The sequence below is a fragment of the Danio rerio genome, chromosome 4 (assembly GCF_049306965.1).
Source record: "Danio rerio strain Tuebingen ecotype United States chromosome 4, GRCz12tu, whole genome shotgun sequence".
Classification (NCBI taxonomy): domain Eukaryota; kingdom Metazoa; phylum Chordata; class Actinopteri; order Cypriniformes; family Danionidae; genus Danio; species Danio rerio.
The window spans coordinates 12971351-12991932 of NC_133179.1; the positions used below are offsets into that span (position 1 = coordinate 12971351).

Consider the following 20582-nt stretch of genomic DNA (forward strand, 5'->3'; position numbering starts at 1 on the left):
CCATTTTGACCTTTTTATTGTCTAACAAGCTGCATGATAAAACATAGGCTACAGTATAAATGCTATTATTTTGCAATTTATGTGTGCGAATATATGCATATTGTTGCTGTAATTATTATTAGCTGGTTGCTTAAGAATACATTATCCAACACATAACACTAATGTACCCACTTTGTGTACATTAGTGTACCCACAAACTAAATCAACAAATGCCACTTCATGACACAGATAGCAAGGCATCTGAATTTTTTTGTTACACACAGTTCCATTCTGACCAAATGTTAAATCTCTTTTCCACTCTCAGCATAAGGAATCACAAATGTTACTGCCTCAAAAAGACAAAACATTATACTGACTGAGGTAAATTAGTCTCATAATGGCTTCATAGCGGCTTAAACAGTTTTATAACGGCTTTTATCTCATTTAAATCATTACAGAACAATTTTTCTAAGACAAAAACAAAACCAACTGCCATTTGTTATTCGCTCCTTTCTGTCACGCCCAAATAATGACATGAGCCATCTTTGCAAAATCCCTCAATGAAGCCTGTATTTGTACAGAAGCCACAAAAACCAACTCGTACCCAAACAATACACCCAGCCGGCCTACACAAACAAACCAGGAGCGTAATCTTGCTCGCTTAATCGGGGGAAAAACAGACCGAGCGCCATCACAAACATTTGTAAAAATAGCATGAGGGGTTACGACTGAAAGTGAGACGTCTGTTTATGCTTGTTGATTTCGATGTTATATAACCGTTTTTCTCACAGAACACTTCAATGGTTGGTCAAAGAAACATTAGAGAGGGATTTTTGGATGAAAAGAAGCGCTTTTGATGAAATTATTAAATCTAAGAAATGGGTTAGCATCCTAATAATTCATAATACCTGACAGTAAACAAGAATAAAATGCTAGAAATATCCATTTTGTTTAGTCCAGGCATTTGTTCAGAACTTATTTATAGTCTTTCCACACTATGTCCTGTAAAAAAGACATCATACTAATAATGCAAAGCACTAGACTGTCATTACCACAAAATTACCACACTCAAGACAAAAATACAAGGGAGTTTAACCAGTCAACACAGCTTTACAAACCACACATGACTCATTTCATGTTGTTTTAGAAATCCAATAACAAATAGGGGAGCGACAGGTCCTGTGGCTTGGATGAGATTTATTTGGCATTCTACAGATTCTATTATGTTTGAAATCTTGGTGTATGTTTTGCAAATTGGGTTCAATAAAATTCACCAAAATACACTATGAAAAAAGAATACAGTAACAAGTAAATCAGTAAACCTTTAACATAACAACAAAAATTTAAGACTGCATTTATTTATTAGTTTTATTTATATTTAAGCTTTTTGTTTTTTCTTTTTCAAAAAAAAATAATAAAAAAAATGTATTTTGTGCAAATTTCTAATTAAAAATCATAGTTTTGTCACTGAGGCAAATTACCACATCAGTTAAAATGTGGCAAAAAAACAAAACAAAAAAAACTGTTTCATCAAAATGCTAAATAAAAAAACAAATACTTATATAAAAATGGCTACAAAAACAATATTAAATAAAAAAAGTTTACTTAAGATGTATTGTTCAGCTTTTTAAAATGTTTTCAGTGCGTAAAAATATAATTATTGTTAGCTAGAATACTACTTTTAGGTAACACATTTGAACTACCTTTGGATTACTTTTATATTGAGATTACTTGGATTACATGTATTACTTTTTGTTTGTGGATTACTTTCTGATTTATATTGGTTTTATTTAGTTAGTGGATTACTTTAAGATTACTAAATGTGAAAACCTTAGATTACTTTTTGATATAGTTTGGAGATTAATTTTATATTTAGATTACAAAATGTGCGTACCTTAGATTACTTTTCGATTTACTTTGTGGATTACTTTTAGACTACTAAATGTGCATACCTTAGATTACTTTTCGATTTACTTTGTGGACTACTTTTAGATTTATATTACTAAATGTGCATACACTAGATTACATTTAGATTTATTTTGTGGATTGTTTAGATTTACTTTGATGCGTAGATGCAGAGGCACTGGTTCAAAACTATTATTTCTATAAAAGAAGTAGTTCACATAGTGTCTTTTTTTCCTTCAATCACAAACAACACTGAAAGCCAAGCCATGATCGTAGCAATTCCGGTAGAATAGAACTGTAGAATTTCTACTTTTTTTTTTTTTTGCTTAAACAAGAGCAATACAGTAAATGTCCAACACATAGACACCAAATCTAACTAAAGTAAACCTGAACAACACAGCGTGCATTGTGCTCTCAGTGAGAACTAAAGTAAGAAAAGAGCTTGCCTCTGAGGAAAAAAAGAGAAAATTATCTGACAACTTAATTCTCTTTCCGTTCAAATTTACAAATCGTACAAAAAAAGACAAGGCCAGAATTACTCTTCATTGGCTCCATTTCAAAAGATTCCCAGCCTTCAGCATCAGTAGCATTGCAGCAGCCCAAATTATCCGCAGTATCACAAGATCATTCAAAAAAGCAGGACATGTTGCCATCATAACCTATTTTTGAAAGCTATTCATCAAAACTGTCTGCAAACTGAACTCCCTACAGACTGAAGCTGAGAACAATCCTCCCTCGCTGATGATATGTGGCACACTGGATGAAGGCAATGGCCTTTTCAATGGGAAAAGATACTTTAGGAAGTCTTTGTTAAAGTTTTGCTGCACACATTGTTCGTTCTCCGAGCATTAAAGTGATAAAAAGTACATTAAATATTTTGTTTTTTTGTAAATAAAGAGCTAAAAAGGTTACTTTATGATATTGATAAATTTAGCATTTGGCAAAATGCTTCGGTTAAAAATGCAAAAAGTTAATAAATGTGACTGTTGCATTTGTTAAAGTAACTCCTGCCATTAAATTCAATCCAAAACATACATTTTATTATCCCACTGTATGAATTTGCATTGAATTTAATGGCAGGAGTTACTTCAAAAAATACAACAGTCAAATGTATTAACTTTTTTTTTTATAAAATGTATTAAATTAACATCACAAAAGTATTTTAAGTTTATTGTGTAACTGTTTATAAGGAGGAACGGTGATATTCAGAGCAAAAGAGCTCAAGATACTGATAGAAACGTTTCTGTACACATTCGGCAGAGCAATGACGCAAAATGTAGGCCATATTAAACTACAAGTTTAGACTTGGAAACATAAATGTTACTATTACAGAAATAAATATTAGTTTTAGATATCAAATGGGTCAAGGCCTACATATACAGTGCTCATATTCCCTGCTCATGCTTAAACGAAGTATTTCCAGCAATCATAACCACGTATTGAAAGTCTAACGTCAAGATTATGCAAGTTTTGGCATTATGAATAGACTGGAGTTGAACGTTCAAGATAAAAATGCACAAGAGCATTCGGGTGAACAAAACTTTGAAGAGATGACCTCAATAAACTCACAGTTGCATTGATCAAACCTTGTCTTGACCTACTTATTGAGGCTTTGATGTTCCAGCGACGCATTGTGGGATATCTATATCTCTGTGTGTACGCACTTCTGTCGCTGGGTTTCTGTAAAGGTCAAACAATATAAAGGTCAGTCATCTGCAATATGGCTAGACACTGTTCAAGCATGATTATAAAACTGCAAGATTAATAGAGACAAAAACAGTGAATATGCATTTAATGTGAAAGTTACCAAAAAAAAAAAAAATTTGCTCAATAAATATAAACATTTAAAGAGACAGTACTCTTTAAAATAAAAAAAATTGCTCACCCTTAAATTTATTCACTCTCAGAGTATCCAAGATGCAAGTGACTTTTTTTCTTTGTTGAAATAGCAAAGATGATTTGATTTGAAATCAAGTCAATTACTTTCTCCACTTTGACAGTCAAAAAGCACTTACTGTATACTTTATAAGTATACTTTACTTCAAGTGTTTCTCAGTTATCTTTATGTGTGGCCATTATGGATATAGGCAGATGTAAAATTTTGCATGGAGTAATTTACTACTGAATATGTCATTGTGCTTATTTATGCTGCCTAAACCACAGAATAAATGTGCATAAGCTGATCAATTAGATGGAGAAAGTCTCTAGTAAGCTGGTAAGGTATAATATTATTAAACTGAATTTAGGCTCTATTCATCTGATTTCACGATCATCCATTGTTTTGGTGTAGGAATGCAAACTTGTTGCCATTTATTCATATAGCTCATAAATATATTCTTATAAAATCACATGTCGGTCTAAATAGCCCATCAGAGGTTATTATCTGCGTATTATGCCTCAAAACACTGAAAACCAATGAGATATAATTGCATTTGGTTCATTGAAGCATGCATTACACAAACTACTGAATAAAAAACAACAACTAGTCAATGAGTCCATTCTACTTGATTTTTTTTTACTTTTAGCACTTTTTGTAATGTAAATGTTGTTGTTTCTATCATTCTAATTAGTACAGGTAAAACATGACAATAATTGACCATTTGAACAGCTGTAATCTGCGATATATGCAAGTTCTACCGACTGATGAGGTGTTGTGAAAACATACGAGGAAAAAAAATTATGAACAATTTTTTTTTTTTAGCAATGATAGAATTTTCATTGTTCAAAATTTGGAGGCTATGTTATGCTAGAACAGGGCGATGCAGTGGCGCAGTAGGTAGTGCTGTCGCCTTACAGCAAGAAGGTTGCTGGGCCGCTGGTGTGAGCCTAAGCTCAGTTGGCATTTCTTTGAGGAGTTTGCATTTTCTCCCTGCGTTCGCGTGGGTTTCCCCCGGGTGCTCCGGTTTCCCCCACAGTCCAAAGACATGCAGTACAGGTGAATTAGGTAGGCTAAATTGTCCATAGTGTATGAGTGTGCGTGTATGTGTGTGTGTGTGTGTGTGTGAATGTGTGTGGATGTTTCTCAGAGATGGGTTGCGGCTGGAAGGGGATCCGTAGTGTAAAAACTTGCTGGATAAGTTGGCGGTTCATTCCGCTGTGGCGACCCCAAATTAATAAAGGGACTAAGCCGACAAGAAAATGAATGAATGAATTATGCTAGAACAACAGTGTTTTGCAAAATAACTAGTGCACTTTCACAAAGACCCTTATGGTTTCCACAAGGAAGGGATCAAAATTAGAGAAGCAGCACTTATTGCAGCATGATAAAAATAAAAAGATTGTAATAAAAACTCTGAATGTTACGTATGTAGCATAATCAAGCTGCAGAGTTGAAGTGATTGGCTTGTTTTCTTCTGCATTTGTCTTTAGTGGACGACTGGCCTTTTGGGAGACTTGAATGAGACATGTGACATTATGAAGCTGCAATATTCTAAAATCAGTGCTTTTTTTTTTTTTTACAAATGACTCACAATATATGTAAATAATTATAATTGGACTAAAACCACCTCAGAAATTAGGAAATAATGGGTTGTTTTGTAATAGTGATCACTTCAGTAACAAAACAACATTAATACTTGCTGTCTGTTGATGTTATGAAGCTTAATGATAGATAAACCGCACATGCTCTTGTTTTGAAGCATAAAAGAATCATCTTTATGCATTGTCATGCATACAGTAACTTTGGACCAAAGGGGCACTTGGGTCAAATCTCAAATCACGAACACGAGCATACATAAAGTCAATTAACTTTGCTGTTGCTATGACAACATAGCACTCCCAAAAAGGGTCAGTATGAGGGTATAAGACAAATGGCATTGCTGTTGGCTGCAGATCTGATAGGATTGATGGTTGCTTTGCTTAAGACAAAGTTATTAAAAGAGATTTAAAAAATTGTGATGGAGACACAATGTTCCTTTGACATGAATAAAAAAAAGCTGGTAGCGAGTAAGGAAGTGGCCTGTCCAAGTAGATTACATAAGACGGTAGATTTACAGCATGATAGTGTCAAATAAAATAAAAATACAGCCAGTATTATATGACACTTCTGGATTAGAGGAGTTATTGTACTCTGAAAAAATTAGGACAAACATACAAAGACAGTGGTCATTGCATAATGTGAAGATGTGCTCTGAGCTTTTAGTCTTCATAAAAACATAGCATGGGATGAGGGTGTAGGCGGGACCGCTTTTATTAAATGGCAAAAAGATATAAAATATGGTAACAGAAAATGCACTTATTATTCATGTTTTCTACATGCCATGCAGAACAAAATGAAAACAAATCAAAACATTTTTTGTGCAAAGAAAACAAAATACAAAAATGCAGAGCAAAAAAGAAACAAAGAAATAAAACCAAAACAAAATTCCAAATAAATGCAAACAAAATACACAAATAAGCAAAACCTAGTACCAACTAAACAAAAGCAAAAAAAGAAAAAAGAACAAAACCCACAACAAAACATGGTAAAACAGACAAAAGTTCAAAAGTGCAAAAAAATAAAAAAATAAATACAAAACAAACAAAACTAAATACAGAACTAAAAAACAAAACAAAACAAGCACAAACAAATGACAACTAAACAAAACCAAAAGCAGATTCCAAATAAAAAAGGAAATAAAGAGAAAAGAACAAAACATCCCAAATCAATGCAAAAAAAATAAAATAAAAATACACAACTAAACAAAACCAAAGCACATCAAAACACAAATACAAACAAAACAAAAACAGAACAAAAACTAAAACGAAACTAGGAAAAACTAAACAAATTTGAAAAGTGCAAAGAAAAAAAATACAGAACTACAGTACAGACAAAACATGCTCAAACAAACTATAAACTAACTAAACAAAAAAAAAATAAAAACAAAAGGAAATAAAAGAGAAAAAAATAAAAAAAATAAATATAAACTAACAAAACATCCCAATTCAATGCAAACAAAATACATAACTAAACAAAAATCAAATGTTAAAAAACATACAAAGAAAATCAAATCCAAGCAAACAAAACAGGAAAACACATAAAAATAAAGGAATGTAAGAAATTAAACCAGAACAAAACAAAATAAAATAAAGTGTTAAAACAAAACAATAAAAAACTAAACAAAATCGATTAATTCAAACGAAAACAGAACAAAAACAAAATAAACAGAAAACAAAAACAAACAAAAGCAAAGCAAGGCTAATCAAAACCGGCAAAGCAATAATAACACTTACAATACAAACTGGATTAATAAAAACAGCATGAACAAAATAAAGACTGTTTTCGAACAGATAAAACATATGGCTTTCACGTCAAGACAAATACAACTTTCCTTGTACGCAACAGGTAAACAGCGCCAGAAAGTCTGTCACTTGTTTCTTCAAGTGTTTCTCCAACACTGTAATGCAAGATCGGTCTGAAAAGCCAAACATCTCCCAAAGACGATACTAAATAGTCTTAAAATCACCAGCGGGCTCCTCAGACACATTTCACAGGAAAAGAATGGTAAGAACGTCAGTGTTTAATGCATCAGTCCTCGCGCATGAAATGCTCCAAAAGCAGAGGGATTGTCAGGGTCAACAGCGCACGTTGTTCTGCCAAGGCCTCGAGTTTTAGTCCGTTAATGCACCATTTCCAAAACAGAAACAAGAGGCCAATGGCAGCACTCGAAAAAAGATGTACACCATAATGAAACCGCAAATCATTCAGCCGCCCTTTCAGATGGTGTTGATTTAAGGTACATCGTAAATTAAAACCAAATAACTTCTATCGGGTGGTCATGCAGTGTACAAACAGCATGAACAGGACAAATGATTCACCGGTGGCAAGATTGAAGGCAGCTTTCAAGTGGAGGCACGTGTAAATACAGACTGAATTTGTGAGTGTACGTGCAAAGGAAACATTCTGTGGATATTTTGTGCGATATTGTGAGCCAAAAAGGTAAATGTGTAACAACAAAATCTCAACTAACTAAACGGATAACTAAACAAAACAGAGTAGAATAAAAAAAATCAAAGCAAATCAAAACAAACAAAGCACAAAAACACAGAACTAAACAAAAACAGAGCAGCATAAAATAAAAAAAAATAAAATAAAAACTAAGTTCAAGTAGAAGTGTATTTAGATAAAGCTCTAATTTGTTAAGTTACACACACACAAGGCAAACGTTTATTATATTTTGTGCAATATTGCAATAAAACTAAATATAAGACAGAAACTCAGAACTAAAAATAATATTCAGAAAGAAACAAGGCAAAAGAACACAAAAATGAACCAAGCACATTAAATCATTACAATAAGCACAAATACAAAACACATTTCAAGTGGAAGCGCATTTAAATGAAGCCATAACTTGTAGTAAAACAAAGTAAACAAATTTTGTGCATTAAATAAAAAAATGCATTACAAAGTCAAATGTAATTGATTTTTTAAGGTGTTCTCGTTCAATGTTACGACTAACGTTTATTTATTTATCTTTGTTTAGCATTGCATGTGTTTTTTTTTCCTTTTCCTTTGTCCCACCTTCTTGTGTTGTTTTTTCTTATCCCATAGCCTCCCATGTGAATGTGGTCCAGATTTTGATTAGCTGCTGTTCCTCAGAGAGCTATAAAAATTAAACTTCCGGCAGAGTTCGAGGAGTACCAACCAAAACAAAACATAACACAACTCAGAAATAAACAAACACAGAGTAGAACAATACAATATAAAACAAAAACAGAACAAAAGAAATTAAAAAAATTGGAAAAACACTGCAAAGCAAATCAAGCACATAAACAAAAACAAAACAAACTAAGCAAAAAACAGAATAGAATAAATAAATAAACATTTCAAGTGAAAATGCATTTTAAATAAGCTCTAATTTGTAAAGCAAGATACACACAAGTAAAAAATTTTTTTGATTTTTTTGTGCAATATTATTACCAAAACCAAATACAGCACAACAACTTAGAAATAAACAAAAACAGAGTGAAAAAAACAATATAAAAACACAAAAAGAACAAAAGAAAAGAAAGTAAAAACTGAAATGAAACTGACATTGCAAAACAAATAACGCAAACAAACTATGCAAAAACAGAATAGAATAAAAGAACAACAGTAAAAGGCAAAACAGATTTCAAGTGGAAGTGTTTTTAAGCTCTAATTTGTAAAGTTACACACCAAGGAAATATTTTGAACAGATTCTCAGCCGCTGAAACTTTTCCAAACACATTTGTCTTCCTGCATTTCTCAAAGGCTTCATGGAAACTCTGGAGTGCTCGGGTTTTAAACATTTATGCTTAAATTTGCTTAAGTGCAGTGTACATGAGCCAGAGCAACATCACAAGCTAAAACAAGATCTTTATTATAAGAATCACTCAAATTGTGGAACACTTTGTCACATTTGTTTCAGAAACAGACAGACAGACCGACCTCGTTCTCCATTAAAAACATGGTTCACATCAGGCCAGTAAAATTACACGCCTGAACTAAGATGACCCGGCCTGCTTTTCAAAACAATTAACACTAAAGTAAATAACAACTAATAGATTTTCAGAGTTCTTTAAAAAGGGGATGTTTTCTCACTGATCTGATTTAAAACATAACATTAAAATGGGTAACACTTTAGTTTAGGTCATGATTCACAGTATTAACCTTTAACTAACACTACTAGCTTAACAATCTACTAATCAGCTGTTTGTTAATAGTCAGTAATGTAGAAGTTAGCTTTAGGTTTTGGGTAGGATTAGGGAAGCAGGATAAGATCATACTATATAACCACTAATGAACAGTTAATATCTTGATGGGTAATGAGAGAATTATAGCATGAATTGTGAGAACGTGTTACCTTAAAATGTAGTTTATGACACATTTGAGTGTTAAGATATAGTAAACAGACGTCTGTTTGTTATTTACCAACAAATGAATGCCAAAGATTAATAGAAAATAGCCATTTGTGAAGATTAAAAAACACAATATGCATCCCATTTGAAATGTTCGGGTAAGTCGTGCTACTATTGCAGGACACCTGGCTATAGAAATGAATTTTGATAACATTTACATCAATGTTTCCAAAAACTTGTTGAGTATTGTATCAGTTTTTTTTAATCATTATTTGTACGGGGTTTTTACTTTTATTAGATAGGACAGTAGTGAGAATTGACAGGAAAGTATAGGGAGGAGAGAGAGGGGAAGGATCGGCATAGGACCGCGAGGCGGAATCGAACTCGGGTCGCCGTGAACCCCAGAGTGCATGTGAAGATGCACTAAACACTACACCACTGGCACCGACGTAGCATTTTATTAGTTAATTAAACTCTAAATTTAATACATAAGAACTAACCCAAATAGAAATCTGATAATATATGCAAATTAAATAATTGACATGCAATTTCACATAGATGTTTATAGTAATGTAAACCGAGGCTAAATTTGGGCTGTCTATTGAAAACCTACTAGATGTCTAAAAACAGCCCAAAACTAGACAAAAATCAAAATACATAGATTAGACAGAATTCACTTTATTTCTGGCTAAGTAATGACTATAATTTAGTTTTGGGCTGTTAGATTTTCATTAACAGCTCAAATCTAGCCTTGTTTTAGCAAAGACATCTTTTAGACATCTATTAGATGTCATTCAAACCAGCCTGATCTCACGAGGAAACCTATTTTACATTTTGTCAGTTTAGTGGTTAATTCATACAAATTCAGACGAGTTCAGTAGTACGAAAATGTACGATTTTAAAAAGGAAGGCGTGGCACCTAAACCCACACCTAAACCCAACTGTCATTGGGTGATTAGCAAATCGCACTAAATATACGAATTAGATCTTACGAATTCATATGAATTAGCCACTAAATCAAAAAGCGTTGTTTTTGTGTTGTTGTTCAAACACAAAAAAAAATGTTTGCTAAATATGCACATATGTTCAAATATATTATTAGTTTCTATATGTATTTATATGTGGTCATAAAACATGCTCGTTCCAATCGATTTGATGAAGGAATTAAGTTAACTTATTACACTCAAAAAAAAAAGAGAAAAAAAAAGAAAAGAAAAGTTCAAACGACTTATTTAAAAGGAGTTGAAACAACACAATTCTTGAGATTTTTTTGGGAACTTAATTCTTTTATGTGTTATATTCTTTTAATCAATAAACTTGAATGAATAATGTGAAACCATGCATTTAATTACAGTGAATTTAAGTGGATTGGACAATAAACGATTAAGTTGCCCCCCCAAAAAAACCTCAAGAATAGTGTTGTTTCAGCTTAATTCAAATAAGTAGCTTGATCTAACAGCAAAGGTAATTCTCTGAGTGTACATGAACTTGTAAATCACATGTAATTTACTATTTTTAGATATTTTGAAAAGTGCATCTATAATCTGAGCAGGCACAGACATGCAGTGACAAACTCCAAATTGTGTTACTGATAGTAATTGAGGACAGCGAGCACCCACTGGCCTCATAATCCTCCTTGTCTCCTTTCAACTGCAGTTAGGAAGCAATTAACCAAGTCAGGCGTCCAGCATGAGAACACCAAAAACTGATTTACAGCCCAGGAGTTAAAAAGTAAGCCAGGGAACCAAAAACTAATATTGCATTATTTTGTACTGCTTCTGTTTTGCTTGGGAAATGTAATACATGGTGTTTTTTCTGGAAATGTTTTTGCTGTGACCATAAACAATTCATCATCATCAACCCAATAAAGTCAAATGGCTGCAGAGTAACATAATGTATTGTCACTCACAAAAATATCCTTCTTAAAAATGCAGGAAAGAATAGAAGCATAACTGATAACATCTCGGACAAACTACAGCAAGTCAAAGTCTGTGAACTCTAGTGGAGAGACAGCAAATATGGATTGTATATATACTGTACACAGAACCGGTCAAAAGTTTGTGGTCAGTACATTTTTTAAATGTTTTAAAATAAGCTTCTCTTGCTCACCAAAGCTGCATTTATTTCATCAAAAATACAGGTTAAACTGCAAAATTGTGAAATGTTGTTGCTCTATAAAATAACTGTTCAAAAGTAGATTATAATCTAATTTATTCCAGTGATTTTAATGATGAATTTTCAGCTTCATTACTCCAGACTTCAGAGTCACATGATCCTTTAGAAATCCCTATAATATTAATAATCATTATATATTATCAATATTATTATTTATTATTATTAGTATCATTATCATTATAATGGTAATAGTAATAAAAGCAATAATGACTGAAGTAATAATTTCATTTGAAACTACATACAATTAGTAATAAATAAATATTTATTAAATATGTATTGAACAATTTAACATTTTTTTTTACATTTAATAAATGCCACCTTGATGAATAGAATAACTTTATTTAAATTATTATATAAAATTAATAATAAAATAAATAAATAAATAAATAACTGACCCCAAACTTTTGACCGATAGCGTATATATGGATACCTAGATTGAAAGATTAAATATCTACCACAAAGTTACATTACAAAGCAACAATTAGTAGTTTCAGTATATACTGTAAAAAACAAAATTATTAGCCCTGCTGCGATTATTATTTTTTGTATTTCCCCAATTAATATGAGTTTCAAAACATTTTGAAAAAATAGTTAAAATTATTTTGATCTTTCCAATAGTGACAGTACTCAACATTTAACTAGTTATTTTGCATAAACTATTCAGCTTATAAAGTGCAATTTAAAGATTTTACTATATTTATTTGGCTAACTATTCAAGTTTATTTAATTTAACTACAGAACAAACCACTGTTGTCTAATGACGTCCCTATTGAAAAAAAAAACGTATCTTAACAGGGCTAATAATATTAACCTTAGCAGTTTTGACTTCTTTTTTAATTCCAGTCAAACTGAAATAAATGAGACTTTATGCAGAAAATATAATGAATAATATAACAGGAACTACTGGGCAAGATGTCCTTGTTCTGTTAAATATCACTTGGGAAATATTTTAAAACGAATGGAAACTTCACAGAAGGGCTAATAGTTTTATTAAAAAAAATAATAATAATTTAAACAATTATATATATATATATATATATATATATATATATATATATATATATATATATATATATATATATATAATTTGAGAAAAGGGTGATTTCCTCAATAACTTTAAAAAGTACTTCACAAATTTTTCTCATTTAATTAATTACCAAGAAATCAGCACAGATTTCTTTTTAAAAATATCTGAAATTTGAAGCATTTAAAATATTTTTATGCATTTATCAATATTTAAAAAGTTTAATTCGCATTTAACTTTTATTTAATAAACAAATTATTATATTAGATCAGATTTAAATAAGATTTTGAATTTCCAGATTATAACTGTGGTCTCAATCTTTTTGCAATCTGCCACATTCTGTTGGAGCCCCTCAGAAACGCACTGACCATGAATGGTATTTGAATCCAACACAATGTAAGGCAGGAGAGAGAGAGAACAATCAGCCGAGAGTCTGGCATCAGCATTGAGCAAACGTGAAAAGATGAGGTGCAAATTGCTAAAACGGAGCCAAGCATGCAAGCGGGTAATTGCTGGCAGTTTCAGAAATTAGATGTTGTTGCATCAGCCTCGACTGAGTGATCCAAATGTCTGTTTCCAAACCGTAAATGGACTCCAACTCGCAACCTGTTCGGTGTGCAGTGATGATTAAGGCCAAAATGAGGGAGAAAACAATAATAGATGAATTTGTTTTCCAATACGAGTAATATCATAGGAGCCTGAACACAGAAAGGGTCACAGTACTTCTCATTTATCATCCGCATTCGGTGGCCTAGTTTATAAAAAGACAAAAGAAGTCTGCTGCCATCATGTGGCCATCTGAACATTCATTTCATTATGAAAACTGAGCAAAACAAAAACAAAGCAAAAACAAAAACAAGGAAAGGTGAGAAGCAACATGCAATATAGAAAAACAATAAATAAATACGCAAATATATAAATAAAAAAGTAAATAAATCCATAAATAAAATAATAAATAAATATGTAAATAAATGAATGAATAAATAAAAAAAGTACTTTTCCTCAGCTCAACATACTAATAAACATACTAAAAAAGGGTGTCTTTTAATCATCAGAAGGTGGTCAATATGCCATCATTGGTTGATCGCTAGAAAAATATTGCATTCGATTTTTTTGACTGGCTTCTGATGATTGATAGACACTTGATGCAACTTCATTTAGGAATAAATAAAAGTTTGAAAAGGGGGAGAAAATAAACTTTCAGTTCAGCATGTTCTTATTCTCCCAACATCCGTGTAATTTATTTCATTATTGACCTGCCCGCACTTAATTATCATTACCTATTATTATTAATTAATTATTTATATATTTATTTATGCAATATTGTTTGATATTTTATTATATACATTTATTTATTTGCATATTTATTTATTTATTGTTTTATTTATGCATGAATTTAAGGATTTATTTACTCATTTATTTATTTAAAGCAGACCGCAACAAAAACAAAACAAAGCAAAACAAAAGAGAGAGCAAAAAGCAAACAAAGCAAATCGGTGAACTGTAGCAAAGCAAATTAAAAGCAAAGCAGAACAACAACAACAAAGTTGTCCTCAAAAGAAAAACTAAGCAAATCATATCACCGCAAATCACAAGCAAAGTAAATCAAAGCAAAAACAAACAATAAAAATACAGCAAAAAGGCAAGCATCTAAACAAAGCATTAGCAAATAAAAGCAAACAATAAAAAAGCCTAAAAGGAAAAAAAAGGAAGGAAAAGAAGGAAATAAATAAATAAAGCAAATGCAGAGCAAAGCAAAAAACAAAAACAAAAAAGTAAATGATAACAAAGCAAATCAAACCAAATCTAAAAATAGCAACTAAAAACTGCAACTAAAAAAGATTACAGAACAGCAATATTAACTATAGTAAAAATATATCTATATAAATAAAGATAAAAGCAAATAAATGAAAAAAATAAAATAAAAAAACAACAAAAATAAAAATAAATAAAGCACATCAACTAAAAAAGCATATAAATAATGATAAAAATTAATAAAAATAAACTGATTAAAATGTAAGCATATCAAAAGAAGTATATAATTCATAGCATATAATATAGCATAAGGATATTAAGTATAAGACACACTAATAACCCTCTTTTAATGTTACACTTGAATAGGTTTGAACTCAACTTAGCATGAATAAACAATTAACCTTTTAGGTTTTTTGACCAGCGTTGTTGATTAACTTGTGTCCCTGACACCATCTGAAGCAAATTTTGAGTCTTTTGTTTTAATGACAAACTATGGACAAAACGTCAATGATGGCAATGATGGTTTGCTGTGACTTGTAGAGCTGTGCATCGATGGATTTGCTCTTCAGTGTTTGGACTTTCAGCAGTGAAAATTAAACCACAATGAACTGAACTTCAACACTGAAAACTGGACTGACACAGTTTAAATTTCAATTTACAAGAATGTCTCTGTTAAACTGCTTTGACACAATCTACATTGTAAAACTACTATTGAAATAAAGATGAAATGAATTGAATTCCTCTCAAAGGGTTAAATGCATGCTGGAATCAGCAGTTCTCCAGTAGAGGGCAGTGCTGGCCAGCTAAAATTGCTGCAGTTTTTGGTTCATTAAATCGCTTGTCAACACGTAGAGCAAATCACTGAGCTTTTATTGTTCATTCACAAGCAAAATATAATAATGACCAGTGTAACAGAGTTCAGTAAGAAATTAAACAGATCCGACAGTAAATGCTTGATTAAGACAAGCCAACACAAGCAAATGTATACGTTTTGCATTAGAGTATGATCAAAATTAATGCGATATTCAACACACACCGCTTAAAAGCAGCTTCTCCCTTTTTCTCCAGTGTGTAAGCGATTAAAATCACATGCATATCAAATAGTCTTATTGCACCACATTATTTCATATTAAAAATGGGATAATAAACATTAATGGCATAAAATATACTCATAAAAATATGTAAGAGTAGTGACTGGATACATATTCAGTTACTATAGCCTACATGATGCATTCTTGTTAGGTTTTTGCTATTGTGCATCAGACTACGCTTAAAATAAAGACATCTCAGTATACAGGTTTTTAAAACGTCAACAGTAAATATGCTTAAAAGCAATAACCCTGCATTGTGGAATCTTTTTTTTTGGCATACAGAGCACAACTCAGCAGTGTGTAGGTAGATGTGCATTGCTTTACATTCAGCCTAAATCACCTTCAATCCTCCGTCTTCAGCAGATCTTCAGCTCTTCACAGTATCACACAGCTCGATCCTGATGACTCCTGCGATCTGCTGAAACAACATTATTAGTTTTATTATTAATTCAATTCAATTTAATTTAATTCACTTTTATTTGTATAGCGCTTTTACAATGTAGATTGTATCAAAGCAGCTTCACATAAAAGATCATAGTAAATTGAAACAGTGTAGTTCAGTATTTAGAGTTTAAGTTCAGTTCAGCTCAGTTCAGTGTGGTTTATTATTCACTATTGAGGGCCTAAACACTGACAGCAAATCCATTGATGCGTAGCTCTATTATTATTATTATTATTATTATATATTCTCATTTTAGCCTTCATACAATACCTTCATTCATTTTGGGATACATTTTTTAAACGTCTTGTTCTGTTCACCAAGGTTGCATTTATTTGATAAAAAATACAGTAAAAACTGTAAAATTTTGTATTATTGAAACTTAAAATAATTTGAGTTTTTTTAAATTGAATGAAGTTTAAAATGTTAATTTGCTCCTGGGATTTACAGCTGAATTTTCAGCATCACTACTTCAGTCTTAAGAGTCACACGATCCTTCAGAAATCATTGTAATACTGTATGATGATCTGCTATCTGAGATGCATTTATTATTATTATTATTATTATTATCAGTGTTGAAAACTGTTGGCCTGCTTCCTATATTTGTCAAAACTGTAATAGAGTTCGTTTCAAAAATGCCATTAATTTTTAGATGAAACAAAAATAATATTAAAAAAATTGTAATAAAGAAACTATATAAACATATTTATAATGTAAACTAAAGAAACTGATTTCAAATAAATCCTATGACCGAAAATACATCAGTTTAAACAAAACTATGAAGCAAAAATAATATTCATAAGAATTGATATGGGCGATGCGGTGGCGCAGTAGGTAGTGCTGTCGCCTTACAGCAAGAAGGTCACTGGTTCGAGTCTCAGCTGGGGCAGTTAGCGTTTCTGTTTCTGTATGTGGAGTTTGCATGTTCTCCCCTCGTTTGCTTGGGTTTCCTCCGGGTGCTCCAGTTTCTCCTACAGTCCAAAGACATGCGGTACATGGAAAATTGGGTAGGCTAAATTGGTGTATGAATGTGAATGAGTGTGTATGGATGTTTCCCAGAGTTGGGTTGCAGCAGGAAGGGCATCCACTGCTTAAAAGATGGACTGGATAAGTTGGCAGTTCATTCCGTTATGGCGACCCCGGATTAATAAAGGGACTAAGCCGAAAAGAAAATTAATGAATGAAGAATTGATATTTATAAGAATTTTTATTAATATATAGTCCTGATAATAATTGATCAAATAGTTTGTTTTATTATGCTTTAAAAGACATACAAAATGCCAACTAACAATAGTAAGAAAAATCCATTCCAAATTTCCAAAAAGTCCAATTAATAACAACAACAAAAGATATAAGCAACAAACCTTGATTAATAAATAAGAATTTTAAATACAGAACAAATCATAATATTAATTAAACAAATAATTATATTATTACAAAGTCCAAAGCAAAATACAAAAAGATCACTCTTCAAAAAACCTTCAAAACATTATATAGTATTTTTTTATGATACCTAATCTTTAGAAATTTCAGAAAGACCATCAACATTTTTTTAAATCAAAAAGTAAGATAGTGTTTGTTTTTTTATCAGCAATATTAGACCATTTCTGAAGAATCATGTCACACTGAAGACTGGAGTAATGATGCATAAATAAACTACGATTAAAAAGAAATAAGCTGCTTTGGCACAATCTACATTGTAAAAGCACAATAGAAATAAAGATGAACTGAACTGAATAAAAAAATGGGAAGGAAAACCAGTTATCTGAAACTAATAATATTGAATAATTTGAGTTTTTACCGTATTTGTAATCAAATTAATGGAGCTTTGTTGAGCAGAACATTTGAAAAACCTTACTGATCCCAAACTTTTGTCCGCTAGTGTTTATAAAGACACAAAATGAAATGTCTTGAAGGTGACAGATGTAGGACAGGACGATGCTGGTTATAATGTGAAATGATGCAGTAAATGTACCCGTCAGCAGGAGTTTGATCAGGTTTTCTCCTCTTGGTGGCGCTGCGGCTGCTCTCCTCTGTTGAAGACAGTGATCTGCTGCTCTCCTCCCTCACTTCATCATCCAACATCTGCAGGAGGAAAAATAACTCCCATCTTTCACTCAGTCTGATGCAGGATTGAAGTCAAACTAACTAAAGTGCAAAGAATAAGGAATTATCTAAACAGCATCATTTGAAATGTTTACAGAAATATAAGAAACAGATTTGACAGTTTGTTTATTTGATCAAGGGCACAGAAAGAATACATATTTTAACATTAAAATAAGGACACTATATATGAATATATGAACTGTAGGGTAAATGGCTAAGTACAACTAAAATAATAATAATAATATTTTTATATTGATATTACTAACTTTCAAATGTTTGCTTATTAGAAGTGAATTAGAATTATTATTAATGTTGTTGTTGTTATAATAATTATTATTATTATTATACCATTTCTGTTTTAAAAAAACTGTTGTTGACTCTTTGATTCTTATTCTAGTCCATTGGTTCTAATTATTTATTGGTTTATTATAATTTACTGTTATTATTGATACTTTTTCTAGTGCAAGAATATTAATGCCTTTTCATTTCAAATTATAAACAGAATAGATTAAAAGATCATTAATCACAAAGGATGTGATCACCTTAAATAGATTTATTTCCATTTTTAATTAACACTAATTTAAATGTGGTGGGAAAAAGTCTGACTACTAGGGTGAATAGCAATTAAAATAAAATGAATACACAATTTAAACACATAAAATCTTTTGAAAAAAAAATGTGAAAATCATTCAAAATAATAATTGAGAAATTATTTTAGGAAAGCATTTAATATATTTGCTTATTTGATTATGCCAAATAAATTATTTATAACAGTGATAATAATGATATAAACAATATTAATAATAACAATAATAATTGAATTATATAGAATTAACAACAATAACAATTTAATTTGTTATTATTATTATTAATTCAACAATTATACAACTTATTGTTTCCTATTTCTTTTAACCTAAACATTTATTTTTCCTTCTTTCCTCAAGCATTTTTTGTCTATAATTTAGTTTATGAAACAGTAAGGAAATCTGAAAACTAGTTCTATATTTTGAAATCAAAATCGTATAAAAGCTCCCTCACATGCTCAACTCTTCTTCCACATATTCAATTCTTCATCAGGGGTATTAAACTACATTAGCTAAATAAATAAACAAATAAAAGTCTCAAACTTTAGGACACACTAACATAGTTACTAATATGACACTTTATGAGTTCAGACGTTAATTGTGAAAGAGCTGACCATGGCTCTTTTAGTTCCTCGTGTGTTCTGGCTCTCTGTTGAGCTCTGGTCATCTGCGTCTGATCTGATGGGTGTCCTGCACAGCTCATCTCTCCTGTGAACCACTGTATTCCTGGACTTCAACTGCCTGAAAGACAAAAGCAGAGCCCCTGTCATCAACTCAACCAGCAAACATCATCTATATCCCTTCTCCCTTTAAAATACACATGAGGCTGGCTAAATTTTCACATGCATATTCTTTACATTAATGCCACTTCCATTTATATAATTTTAAATATTAATTTTTATCATTGAAAAACTTAGTAAAGTATGTGAAAAGCAGAATAAGAAAAACAAAACCAAAAGCAAGAGAATGAGAATAAAATGTAGGCATGTTACAGTTAAATTCAATGCAGTAGATAGATAATATTTGCTCATGGATAGATTGAATGAATGAACAATGTCATGTAAGGGAATTCTTTGCTATGTACGGGAATGAGTCTATGTGAGGATGAGAGACGCTCAGTTTTGTCATACGGCTCCAGCCTCCTTCACCTCATGTCATCCAAAACCATCGATCGGCCAACTGATATACTCATATTTTATCAATAATCAATAGTCTCCCACACTATTACAATTAAAACCACCCCTAAAGAAGATGCATCAAACTCTGACTTATTTTTATGAACAAGCAATGTTGATTTCTGCGATTACTGCCAATGAAATGATGCGATCTTAACTTTCAGATGGTTTTAGGGGCCAGGATACTTTATGTTTGTGGTCTTGCTGCGAGTCGATAATCAGTGGCATTAACATTACTGGTATGCAACAGCTGAAAATAAGCTCAAGGATTGTATTACTCAACCACAAGCAATAACAATAACATACTGCCGTATCGATAGCTGGAATCTGATAGCCTTTTGTGAAAGGAAACGATTATATTTGCGTTACAGATAATCATGGAGGGGAACGAAAACAGAATCAGAAAGGCAATTGGAAGTCACGTGATGGGGATCGGTGACATGGCTTGTGTCGAATATGAGTAAATTAAGTAGGAGTTACATGATTTAAAGCAGTCAAATGCTTTTACGTTTGATTCGATTTCCTCAGTTACTCAGTTCTCTAATCGATGTA

General features: G+C 31.5%; 1 protein-coding gene across 27 annotated transcripts in view; it reads right to left on the reverse strand.

Moving 5' to 3' along the window:
* Positions 1-20582, reverse strand: part of arhgef39 (Rho guanine nucleotide exchange factor (GEF) 39) — a 105891-nt gene that overhangs the window by 26376 nt on the left and 58933 nt on the right. For 7 of the 27 annotated variants that reach the window (XR_012401545.1, XR_012401543.1, XR_012401546.1 and 4 more), the window contains exons 10-13: positions 19470-19596; positions 18141-18250; positions 16067-16141; positions 3486-3564 (exon numbers count right to left, since the gene is read on the reverse strand). Coding sequence is in view for 4 of the 27 variants with exons in the window: in XM_073945962.1 (XP_073802063.1) it covers positions 16102-16144; positions 18141-18250; positions 19470-19596 (280 nt within the window). In the remaining 23 variants the exon portion in view is untranslated. Of the gene's footprint in view, positions 1-1124; positions 3565-15486; positions 16145-18140; positions 18251-19469; positions 19629-20582 lie in introns of those variants that run through there. The other 20 variants (XR_012401538.1, XR_012401535.1, XR_012401537.1 and 17 more) reach the window with 11 other exon arrangements.